Source organism: Camelus ferus, chromosome 12 (genome assembly GCF_009834535.1).
Source record: "Camelus ferus isolate YT-003-E chromosome 12, BCGSAC_Cfer_1.0, whole genome shotgun sequence".
NCBI classification, from domain to species: domain Eukaryota; kingdom Metazoa; phylum Chordata; class Mammalia; order Artiodactyla; family Camelidae; genus Camelus; species Camelus ferus.
This window is the reverse complement of record NC_045707.1, coordinates 9,291,936-9,304,129: the sequence shown is the minus strand read 5'-3', so window position 1 is coordinate 9,304,129 and position 12,194 is coordinate 9,291,936. Positions and strand designations below refer to the sequence as shown.

Here is a 12,194-nt window from a genome sequence, read left to right as displayed (position 1 = left end):
GAGCCAGCTGCTCTCTCCCTCCTCCTCCCTCCCTCCTTTCCCTCCTCCTCCCTCCCTCTTCCTCCCTCCTCTCCCTCCTCCTGCCCTCGGGTCCCCACGAGCACCCTGCAGCCTTTATTGGCTGAACCGAACAGAAAGCAAAGGAGATCCGAGTTCGTGGACTCCCGGCTCCAGCCACACAACGCAGAGCAAGAAAGCTAAGCTCAAAGCTGAGCGACGACAGCCTCGGAACCAGGCAACATCGAACATTCACAGTCGCTGGTGCCACGCGCACTGCTCCAACTGCCTCATCTCACGTAGATTCTTACTTAATTTTCACAGTAAGGCAGATACTATTATCCCCATTTTACAGATGAGGAAATGGAGGCACAGGGTGACTGAGTAAACCCCCCAAGGTCCGCAGCTGGTAAGGCCCCAGTCAAAACTGTGCGACTGTGTGACTTCAGGGCCAGAGCACCTGACCACCACGGCGCACTGCACGGCCAGCCAGTTCACACAGGTATGGCGATGCTGGGAAGTCAAGTACCTGAAACACTTCTGTACTTAGTGGTGCACAGACACTGCCCCGAATGCCCCAGCCCCTCCTCAGGTTACACCCTGTAACTGAAGGCGGGTACCAAGCCTCTACCCACCGTGGCCACACCCAGCTCTGCCTGGCATCCATGCCGAGGGGTCGGTGCCCACACCCTACCGTCTGCTGTTTCCAAAGTGGTCCCCATCGGGCCACGGCGGTCCAAACAGACAGGGTGACCTGTGATGAGATGCTGAGTGCAGAGAGAGGGGGACACTTCTGAGCAACTACACACCAGCATGAGTGAAGCATCAAGATCGAGTCACCAGGCAGAGAGGTAACAGTAACATGGTGATAAACTATGTGCTGAGTGCTTACCAGGCGTGAGACACCACGTCCTAACTGTATCATCTCATCTAGTCCCCACGACAACCTCGTAAGGCAGGTGTTAATACATCCGCCCTTGCACAGAGCGCATCACAGCTCGGAAGGTCAGGTAGCTCGGCCGGGGCACGAAGCCTGCCAGCGGCAGGAGCAGGACTGGCAGAACAAGTGGGGGCCCTTCCCCAGGAACAGGGATCGGGGCTCATCACGGAAGGAGCACAGGAGACTCGGAGACGAAATGAAAGCTTCTGCTCCATTAAAGGAAGCCCCACCAGGCCGTGCCCAGGAGACATTTTTAAGGGCAAGAGGATTTTCAAAGTCCTTCAACCTCCTAGATCCCAGCTTTGCTAGGAGAGAGGACAGAGCTCAGGTCCTCTGTCCTCAGCCTTTCCTGGAATCCAGGCCTTCCCTTCGAAGCCTGTCGCTGTGGCTGCAACACTTCCAAGGCAGAGCAGCCGTAAGGGTTTAAGAGGACAAGGTGTGTAATGTGCCCGTGCCGGTCACTTACTCACAGTAACTCAACAACCGGCCGCTCAGAGAGGAGCTGTGAAACTGGCCAAAAAGCAAAACACTGAGAGAAAAAAGTATTCAAAGAAAATGCTGAACCAAGAACTTCAACACCAAATTAAGTTAACATTGTAATCTAAAATAAAGAAGCAAGATACAAAATTGCAAGTACACACTCATACCCATACGCACAAATACTGAAGAATGACTAAAAAAACAGGCCAGTGTTCACCCATGTAGCCTGCATACACAGTGATTATTGTTCTTGCCACTTTTTGAGCTTTTAAAAATTACTCTGCAACAAATTATAGAAAGTGTTCATAATAAAACATAATACCTTCATTTTTAATCTTAAGTACAGTTTACAAAGACATTTATATTTCTACTGAATATTTTACAATACTAACACTCAAATCCTTGTAAAATTTAACACACAAAAGAAGCCAATAATATGAGCTGGTCTGAAAGCCAACTGACCCAACAATTCATCAGGCAACTAAAAATTAGCCCTCTGAATCAGAACACAATTCTGGGAAAGAAAAGGTTTAAAGACGTCCTAGAAATAAGAAAAGAAAACTCCAGACAAGTACAAATGACAGTTTACTTTTACCAAACAGCTTATCAACTGATCTTTATGTAAACAGTGCAAATGTTACAAAGCCCCTCAAAGATCCCAGCAGTATTTTTACAGATTAGAAAAGAACAAAGGCCAAAAACAACACCAATAACTCAATTAAAATAACTCATGCTTGTGTTTACATAAAATTTGATGAGCATAATATATTCGTCACACCACTGCAATTATTCTCTGAAAATAATACTCTAAATATTATTTTGACAACGTAATTATAGTTTTTACCTCAAGAGCGGTAGCAAAAAATTGGCACAGATAGCCTGCTAAAAACCTACGAAGAGCATGGTTCTCACAGAGAAACAGTCAAAAGACAGCACAGGCATTGTGTCAGGAGCTAGAACACTCTGTGAAAGATTTGTATTAGGTTAGGTCTGAACTAACGTACAATAAAATTTGTTAAAGTTTCATTGTTAAATCGAAGTTTCATTGTCAAATTCCAAATTCAGTAATATCACTAGCTACCTTTTTCAAGAAGAGAGTGAGAAATTATCACCTAACTTCCATTGTCCTTCTTGCCCACCAAGATCCTTCCAAGTCTGTCAATAAACATGGGTCATCTACTTGAAACGGATATAACTGAAAAATTTTAAAAGACCTAAATAAATGGAGAGATGTTCCTTATTCATGGACCAGAAGGCGCAATGTAACAGAGACGGCAGTTCTCCCCAAATGGACCCGTAGATTCAACAAAATTCCTCGTATCCATAATATATAAGTAACTCTTACAACCTGACAACAAAATTTAACAGCCCAATTAAAACCTGGGCAAAGGAAGGACCTGAGTAGACATTTCCCCAAAGAAGACTTACAAATGACCGGAAGGAACACGGGGAGTGTTCAGTGTCATTAGTCAGCAGGGAAGCGCAAATTAAAACCACAGTGAGACACCGCTTAACACCCACCAGGATGACTATCAGCCAAAGACAGGAAACCAAACGTCAGCAAGGACGAGGAGAAACCGGAACCTCACACTGCAGCCTTGTTGGTGAAAGCATAAAATAGCTGCCATGGAAAAGTCTGGCGGCTCCTTAAAAATTTAAATATAAAATCGACACAGCAATTCCACGCCTAGGTATATACCCAAAGGAAGTGAAAACAGGTGCTCGGCTACACGCGTGTACACGACGTTCGCAGCGGCCCTGTCTGAAGCAGCCAAATGGTGTGGAACCAGAGACAGGCCCATCAACGAACAAACGGATAAACAAAACGAGCTACACGCATGCAATGAGATATCATTCAGCCATAAAAAGAAACGAAGCACTGATATGCGCTACAACGTGGTTAACCTCGAAACGCATTATGCTAAGTGAAAGCAGCTAGACAAAAAAGGTCACTTAATTCCATGATTCCACTTATATGAGAAATCCAGAAAAGGCAAACCCACAGCAACAGGACGCAGGACGGGGGCTGCCAGGGGCCCGGGGAAGTGGGGAAGCGGGGAGCAATTGCCCAACGGGCGCAGGGCTTCCTTTTGGGGCGATGAGAATGTTTCCGGGGGTGGTGGCTGTACAGTATCATGAAGGCGCTAGATGCTACTCAGTTGTTCACTTGAAAGTGGTTAATTTTACGTTATGTAAATCTCATGTCAATAAAAAATACATTAATTAACTAACTGAGGTAGTTACAACTGCAACTACCTAAACTGTGAACAACTCTTAACATACCTAACATAACACAGGATTATAGAGAGCTACGCTCTCTGGCTGGCTGCATATCAATGAACAGCCAAGCCATCAACCAAATAACTGATTTATCCATCAGTGACAAATGGGTTCATAAAAAGCTTCAGAACTCTGCTCCTCGACCCTCCTCGTGAGATCATCTGTTTGCTTCCGTGAAGAGAAATCTAATCCCGAGAAAGGAGGATGAAACGATCCTTTACCATATTCTGTAAACACAACGTACCCGATCTTTTGCAGCAGAGGTGGGAGAGGGAAAAGGGACAATGGACTGAGGGGCACACGGAGTCCAGGGAAGATATTTTTAAGACGGAAAATAGGAGAGCAGGTTACATGCTGACGAAATGCTGGAGTAAAGACGGCAAAGTGACGATGCCGGAGAGAAGGGGGTAACCTCAGGAGAAGGGTACTCGGCGGCGCGAGTTGGGGTGCGCAGGGAGGGCTGGCTCCGCTCTGACACTTGGTCGGCGTTTGTACGGAGCTTCCTCCGGGCAGCTTCCTCAGGACGACATCTTCACAAGCGAAACCTACTCCTCCCTGCCGCGGCCCTTCAGCTCTGTCAGTGACCCGCTACCCAGCACGTCAGTATTTTTCAGCGATTACAAAAGATAGTACACTCTGATCTCTCTTTCAGAATTATCATACCACAGTCAGACTTCAAAAATAACTCCCTTTCCGTGCAAGAGAGTGAAGTCTGTATTTTAATCCCCCAATTGGAGCACTGAGGCTTCTGTTCTGCCACAAAACGGAGCTACAAAAAAACTTTTAAATATGTAATGTTTTAAAATACAACCTAATCCTACACCCTACCAAACTGAGAATACTCAAGAAATTACTGCTGTTCAAAAAAAATTAGAGCAAACATTTTGTGTTCAAATTCTTAATGACTAAAATAATTCCAAAAAAAATTACAATGTCCCAAAGGAAGAATTCTAAATCAAACAGAAGGATGCAGGAATTTGAACAAATGAGTTCTGAATGGAAACCCTAAGGAATCACAGAACAGAATGAGAGTTAAACCGAGCCAGGCAGCACCTCTAGCAGCTAATCTAGCCTGTTGCACTGGGTGCCTCAGTTTCCAGGCCTGGGAAGACTGCGTCACCTTCATTTCTCTACTGACCTCCAGCACCCGCAGTAACACTAAGTATACTGAGCTTTACAGTCAGTAGAGGCATTAAGAATTGTATATAAATCAATTTATAAGTCAAATCATACTTTAAACAGAGCTGGAGATTTCTCATTTAAAGTAAGTATTCGAGCCCAGGAGTGTGGGTTGTGGGAAAAATAAGTTTTTGTTGAATTATTACTAAAAAAAAATTTTTTTAAACCTCTAATCTAGTACATTTTATATGCTGGATGTTTACATTAAGATGTTCTTATTAAATGACTTAGGTTACCCATAAGTGTTTCAATTCCTTGACTAAAGAGATCATAAGATAAAATTTTATGTTTTTTAAACATAATATTATAATAATAACCTCTAACCAAAGAAGAAGTGTTGATGCTAGTAGTTTAAGAACCAAAAACATTCCAAAAAGTCTGGAAAAGCTTCCTGGTCTTCAAATTAAGAAGCCTGGTTTTTCTCTTAACCCCACACCGCCAGCTAGCAGCAGTCAGAGCTAACTTCCCTTTCTGTCATGCTACATATTTGACCTGTTTAACATATTTAGTATAAAGCTCGCCTCACTGGAATGTAAACGCCCTGAGGACAGAGATTTCCATCCGCTTTGGTCCCTGCTGGGATCCCACCCCGCACTGGGGCAGGGCCCACACGGCCCTACACAGTAAAAGGCACTATCCGCTTTGTGAGGGCCGCCAGGACCCAGGGGCACAGACTGGGTGGCTTCAACAGCAAAAACTGTTCTCTGTTTTGGAGCTGGGAGGCTGAGATCAAGGTGTCAGCAGGCTTGGTTCTTCTGAGGCTTCTCTCCTCGGTCTGTAGGGGGCCGTCTTCTCCCTGTATCTTCCGAGGGTCCTCCCTCTGCGCTTGTCTGTATCCCAGCCTCCCCGCTCACAAGGCTGCCAGTCACAGCAGACTAGGGTCCACCCATATAGCCTCATTTTACCTTCATTGTCTCTTGAAAGGCACTGCCTCCAAATGCAGTCACGTTCTGAAGTACACGAGGGGTCAGGGCTTCGAGGTATGAATTGGGAGGCGACACAATTTAGCCCCCAACAGGGGGAAGAAAGGAAGCTACCACAACTTTCTTCCATGATAACCCTTCAGTATCACTAATGAAGTTTCTCTGTATCATGAAACAGAACATTTGCTTTAATGAATGATGTAATACTCAAAGTGCCGGTATTTAAACCCTTTTCAAAGATACAAACCATCCAGGAACGACACTGCAACTTACCTGTCAACAGGGATTCCTGTTCCACGCGCAGCTCACGGAAGAGGAGAATCAAGTCAACAGCGACACCAACGGTGTCCAAGCTCCTGCATAAGGTTAGAAAGACCAAGTCAGATGCATCCTTTTCCTTAAGCCTGCGTTTCAGTGACGATCCAGTGACTGCAGAGACCACGGCTGACAGTTCCTGTAATGCAGGGTGACAGCCCCCAGGGAGCCACACCTTAGTCCCCAAACCTGGGACTGCGCCACCTTACACGGCAAGGGAGACCTTTACAGTCGTGAGTAAATTAGGATCTCGAGAGGCAAAGACTGACCTGGAGTAACTAGGGAGGCCCGATGTATCACCAGGGTCCTTATGAGAGGAATACGAGGGGGCCAGGGAAGGAGGCCGTGAGCCGAGGATGCAGGCGGCCTCTAGAAGCCGGAAAAGGCAGGAAAATGATCCTCCCCCAAAGCCACGCTGACCCACTGCGGGCTTCTGAACTCTGGAACTGTAAGATAATAAATCCGTGCTGTTTTAAACTATTAAGGTTTTCAGTAATTTGTCACAGCAGCAAGAGAAAACTAAGTTGGGTAGCAGAAATGGTGTGCTGCTGTAACAAACAGATACACGGAAGCGGCTTTGGAATCTGACAATGGGCAGAGGCTGGAAGAATTTTGAGGCACCTGACAGAAAAGGCCCATGTGCCTTGAAGAAACTGTTGGTAGAAGTGTGGACACTGACGGCACTGCTGGTGAGATCGCAGAAGCACATGAGGAACATGCCACTGGAAACTGGAGGAAAGTGGCAGAAGCTTCGCAACACCATGAACTTGGATACTTAGCCAAGCAGGTTTCCAAGCAACACGTTGAAGGTGTGGCCTGATTTCCTCTTGCTGCATATGATAAAAATGCAAGAGAGCAGAGATAAAGGAGACTGAAAGGGAACGAGGTGTGATTTGGGAAACTCTCAATCTACCCAGATTGCAAAAGATGCTAAAACCAGAAGGTCACTGTTAGGAAAATGTGCTCTAAAGAGAAAGCCAAGGGTGTGGCTGGATGACCTCTTGCTAATGCACTGGCAGAACCAAAAGGTCAGTGTTCAGTCACACGTCTCTCTGAAGGGATCAGGTGTGTGAATCACTGCCCTCGGTCATCTCTGCAGAAACCAGGAGTAGAGATGGGGTTATGATCTCAGGGAGCTCTGTGGCGGGCCTTAGACTGCCTAATGGTGTATAAATCCCCGTGACACACATGTGAGACCCACAAGGGTTTTGAGAATGTTACACCAGTAGAAACTCGGCCAACTTGGATGAAATGCACAGAGAAAGGACGAAATGAAAGAGGGCTGTTAACTCCCAAAATTCTGCAGGCAGGAATTAGGGTGAACTGCTCAGTTGAAAACACTGTTACTCTTACTCTTCAAGGAAAAGGAGGCTGACTCTGGGGGCAGGGCCACGGGCAAGAGCCTCGAGCCGCAGAGGGCTATTCCCAGGCCTCAAAACCAGAGTTTGCCCAGCTGGATTTTGAGATGGCTTGGGACCAGTGACTCCTCTTTTCCCTCAATTTTCTCCTTTTTTAGAGTAATGTCTAAAACTGTTATCCTATGCCTGTCCCACCACTGTATTTTGGGAGCAGACAACTTGCCGAGTTTCACATGTCTAAAGAAAAAAGGGACTTCTGCCCTGGATGAATCATGTCCAGAGTCTCACCCATATGTAATTTCCACGGTAAGATTTGGGACTTTTTAGATAATGAGACTCAGGTGAGATTTCGGACTTGAGCTGATGCTGTAACGGGTCAAGAATCTGGGGGACTTTGGGATGAGATGAATGCATTTTGCACACAGGATAGAAGTGGATCTTTAGAGGCCAAAGGGTGGACTGTGCCAGGCAAAGTAAAGGTCCCCGGAAGATGTCCACATACTGAACTCTGGACACGGTGAATGTTACCTTATACGGCAAAAGAGATGTGACACAACAAGGACTACATATGGGATCTCTGTCCCCAGTGCCTGGCACAGAGCTCCTAAACCCTTCGAAGTTCCTGTGTGACAAGAGTGCTTTCTGTTATACATACCAAGCCCCTCTCAACCGTACCTGAGTTCATGCTAAGGAGGCAACTTTGCTGGGCCTGCAGACAGCTTCAGGATGGGGGCGGGTTGCCAGGGGAACCAGCCATATGATCAGATGGCTAGACAGCTGCAACTCTCAACCCCAACCTCCCACTTCCGGGGAGGGGAAGAGGGCTGGAGATCAAGTTCAACCACCAATGGCCAGTGATTTAATCAATCGTGCCTATGTGATGGAACTTCCATGAAAAAAGTCCTAAACAGTGCGTCTGGAGGGCTTGTGAGTGGGCTGATGAACACATCAAAGAGCTGAGAGGAAGAGGCACCTGGAGAGGGCAGAGAAGCCCCACCCACCCTCCGCGACGCTGCTCCCTGGCGCTCCCTGAGCCGCACCCTCCATAGTAAACTAGTAGGAGTATGTGCAGTGTTCCCTGCTTTCTGTGAGTTCTACTGAACTATCAGATCTGAGGGGTGTCATGGGAACCCCTGAATCTGTAGTCAGCTGGGCAGAAATGTGGTCTAGGTACTCCGTTTGCAGCTGGCGTCTGAAGTGGGGCAGTCTTGTGCGACTGAGTCGTGAAGCTGTGGAGTCTGACGCCACAACTCGAGGTAGTGTCAGAATGGAACTGAACTGTTGGACACAGTTGGTTTTGGAGAATAAGAACTGGTCAAGAAAAAAAACCTCACAAGAGACTTTCTATTGTGATTAAATCACTGGTGTGAAGACGGGAGGGTGACCCTGGCTTCCCTGGGTGAGCCTCGTGTAACCATTACGGTCCTCATCACGGGGACGCCAGACGGTCAGGATGAGAAAGAGGAGGGAAGATGTTACGGTGCTGCTTTGAGGATGGGAGCATGGAGCCATGGAGTAAGGAACGCAGGTACCTCTGGAAGTTACAAAAACAAGAGAATGGATTCTCTACGAGAGACTCCAGAAGGAACCAGCCCTGCTGACACTTTGCCTTCAGGTCAGCAGAACTGATTTAGGACTCCTGACCTCCGCAACTGTCGGATAATAACTTTCCGCTGCTTCAAGCTTCTGAATTTGCAGTTAACTTGTTACAGCAGCAAAGGAAGCTAATAGAGCTCCCTACCTTCTTCACCATGCCTCAGCGTGAGTCACAATTAAGCCAAGACCTTGCTGCCTGACGAAGAAGAGGGCCGGGATGGGCAGGCAGTGGCTAGGACCCTCTCCCCTTTCCCTGAGGCCAGGTGGGCAGAGAGCTGCTGCACCTCTCCCGTCATCCAAGCACAAGACTGGTGGGAAAGGAGGCTCAGCGCCTGCCTCCCGGCGCCTCCCTGCCTCCTCCTGCTCCTGCCTCTACGTAGACACAGATGGTTACCAGGCAACTGGGCCTCTGCCTGTGTCTGTGGGCCAGATGTGGGAGGAGCGGGGTGTAACTCCACGACATGAAAATTTCATGAAATTCAAGTTTCAGTGTTCACAAGTGAGGCTTTATTGGAACACAGCACGTGCATTTGTTCACGTACGAGGTAAGGCTGCTTCCGCAGGACAGTGGGAGGGCTGAGACGTTCTGACATAGATCACAAAGCCTCAACCATTTACTGGGCTCTCTGCAGTAACAGGACAGCGACCCTGGCAACAGGGGTTATGTTTACACGCAGAGCTAACTGCTTTCAACAGTTCTCTCTGAGTACTTCCTGAATTTCCTGTGACTCAGGTTGTTTGCTTTGCTGTTACGCCCCGTATTCCATACATCCTTGGCAAAACATAATCCCACTCCACACAAAGTGCAATGTTCAGACAAAAGATGTAAAAAGATCTAGGCCTTAACAGCATCAAACCTTTTGATTAACTCTTTAATAACTTAAAACATCAGAAAAACACATACTGATTGAGATCTGAGTCTTGACAGGCTCAAGAAATACAAATTAATTGTTTTCAAAGAAAGAAATAGTAACATAAACTTGTGTTATAGTATCATTCTGGAGGCGACGATGGAAACACCTAGCTTTTACTGAGCATACAATGTACACAGACACCTTTAGGTATTTTACATTAAGCGGTAGCTCTTAAAACTCACTGGTACTCGTGAAGGCTAAGGCCCTGGCTATTTAAGGGACGGCACCATCACAGACAACAGCGTCCATGTTTCTCGAGGTAGTTATGACAGCTGCTTCTGGGCCAAGTTTTAGAGTCAGATAGTCCGGAGTCACGGAGAACCGTCCTGAACTCTGCGACTTACTAAGTGAGAGACTCTCGGACAAGTTCCTCAGCCTGGGTCACATTTTTTTCTTTTGTAAAAATGGCAGAATAGTAGCATACTATTTCTTGGGTTTTTTCTAAGGATTAAACAAGATACTGCCAGTCAAGGTCTTGGAACAAAGCCCTGGCGCTGAGGGCAGGCCCTTCGAAGCTGGCTTCCCGCCCACGAGGCTGGGGAAGCACAAAGACGAGTTTGCCAGCCCGCAAAGTCCCTGTTCTAAGGCTCTCCCTCCCTCTGCCATCAACCAGAGGGCCTCCCTGCCTGGACAGGGACAGAGGAAACTAGCCTCTGGCCTGCTGCTTCCAGCATACAAATACTTACGCTTTTTAAAAGTTAACTATTATTACCAAGATCATTATTGTTTCATCCATTTATCTGCAAACGGATGCCATGTTCAGTTCAGTCCTGAAATTAAACAATCCGAGCGTTTGTTCCCTCTCCTTTGATCTAAAACATCTCATTAATCACACCCCAGCCTCAGGTATAAGACCGTCTGGGCAGCACAGGGAGCCCCTCACTGGCTTCTGGACCAGCCCGGCTTCACCCATCACAGCAGTGACAGGGAGGCCTGGAGGCTCTGTCTACACGCAAGTCCAGGAAAGAAAAGTGAGCATGCTTTGTGGCTTCTGACTTCGTCTCAAGTAAAAAATTTTAATAAAAAGTAGATTCCATACAATCGAAGGGGCAAGGAGCTCAGTTCTGGGAGGGCAGTGCAGCACGTCACAGGGCAGGAGCCGCGCAGGGCGGTCCCCCCGCTCACCGTGTGACTGCACTCAGCGTACGTTACAAAGTGGGTGGAAGCGGGGCTGGGAATGCCATACAATCTTAAGGAAATCTTAAGTAGGCCGTCTTAGAAATTCACAAAGCACGCTCCTTGTTCAAAGTAAACACAGGAGCAATTAGTTAAAATACTAAAACTACTTAAAACATTTACAAGTAAGAAAAGTGAGGTCCCGAACTGCCTGTGTATTCAGGCAGGCAGAATCTGGGACCAAAGAATCAAAATCAAGTTCAAATCATTGTGCTACGTAGAAAACCAAATACCTCAAAACACTATAAATAAAAGCAAGGAGCCGAGATAACCCTAAGGGCACACACGCCGTCCCATCCCGGCCTCATCTCAGAGTCTCCAAGGCCAAGCCCCGTGGAGCACTGCTCCCGGGGACACAAAGATAGCCTCCTCAGCACAGCGGGCGACTGTGATGCCAAAACCACTTCTGACAGATAAACACGTAAACGCGACACGACTGGCGTGCCGTCCACGAAGAAGTGCAACCGCAGGTAACGCACAGCCACGGGGAACGGTACCTGATGGAGTTCTGGTTCACGGAACACTCTATGCACGCGTTGCGGAGACACCGGAAGCACTCCGTGATTAACTGCAGGCTGGAGGCCAGATGGTCCACCTGGGACGGGTCCCTGCAGGCCAGCTCGACGGCCTGAGAAGACTTCTTCAGGATATCCAGGACTCTCTGGAAGATGGTCCTGGGCGCTGTTTCTCTGGGGGAAAAAAGATAAAATTGTTACAGACCAGAAAAAAAGACTCTGATTTCCAAATGTCCTTCTCAGAACACTGCTGGTACCTAACTCTGTGGGGACGCAGACTAGGCCTACCTGTTCCGGCTCCTTAATTTACGACACGGAGGAGCCCCAAGACCAGGCGCTTAGCCAAGGCCCTGTTCTTACCGACCTTCCCCTGTATTACCCCATTTAACCTTCGCTTCAACCTTAGGACGCCAATACTGCCATCTCCATTTTAAAGACAGGGTAACAGGCAGAGCAGAGTTTAAGTAACTTGCCCACATCACTCAGCTAATCACTGGCAGAGCCGCGACTCCAACTCAGTG

The 12,194-nt window shown here is 47.4% G+C and overlaps 1 protein-coding gene across 1 annotated transcript in view; it reads right to left on the bottom strand.

Annotated features, from left to right (window-relative positions):
• ATXN10 (ataxin 10) overlaps nt 1-12,194 on the bottom strand; it is a 150,305-nt gene that overhangs the window by 117,655 nt on the left and 20,456 nt on the right. The window contains 2 exon segments of the mRNA XM_032493864.1: nt 6,073-6,155; nt 11,656-11,847. Of these exon segments, the coding sequence (XP_032349755.1) occupies nt 6,073-6,155; nt 11,656-11,847 (275 nt within the window).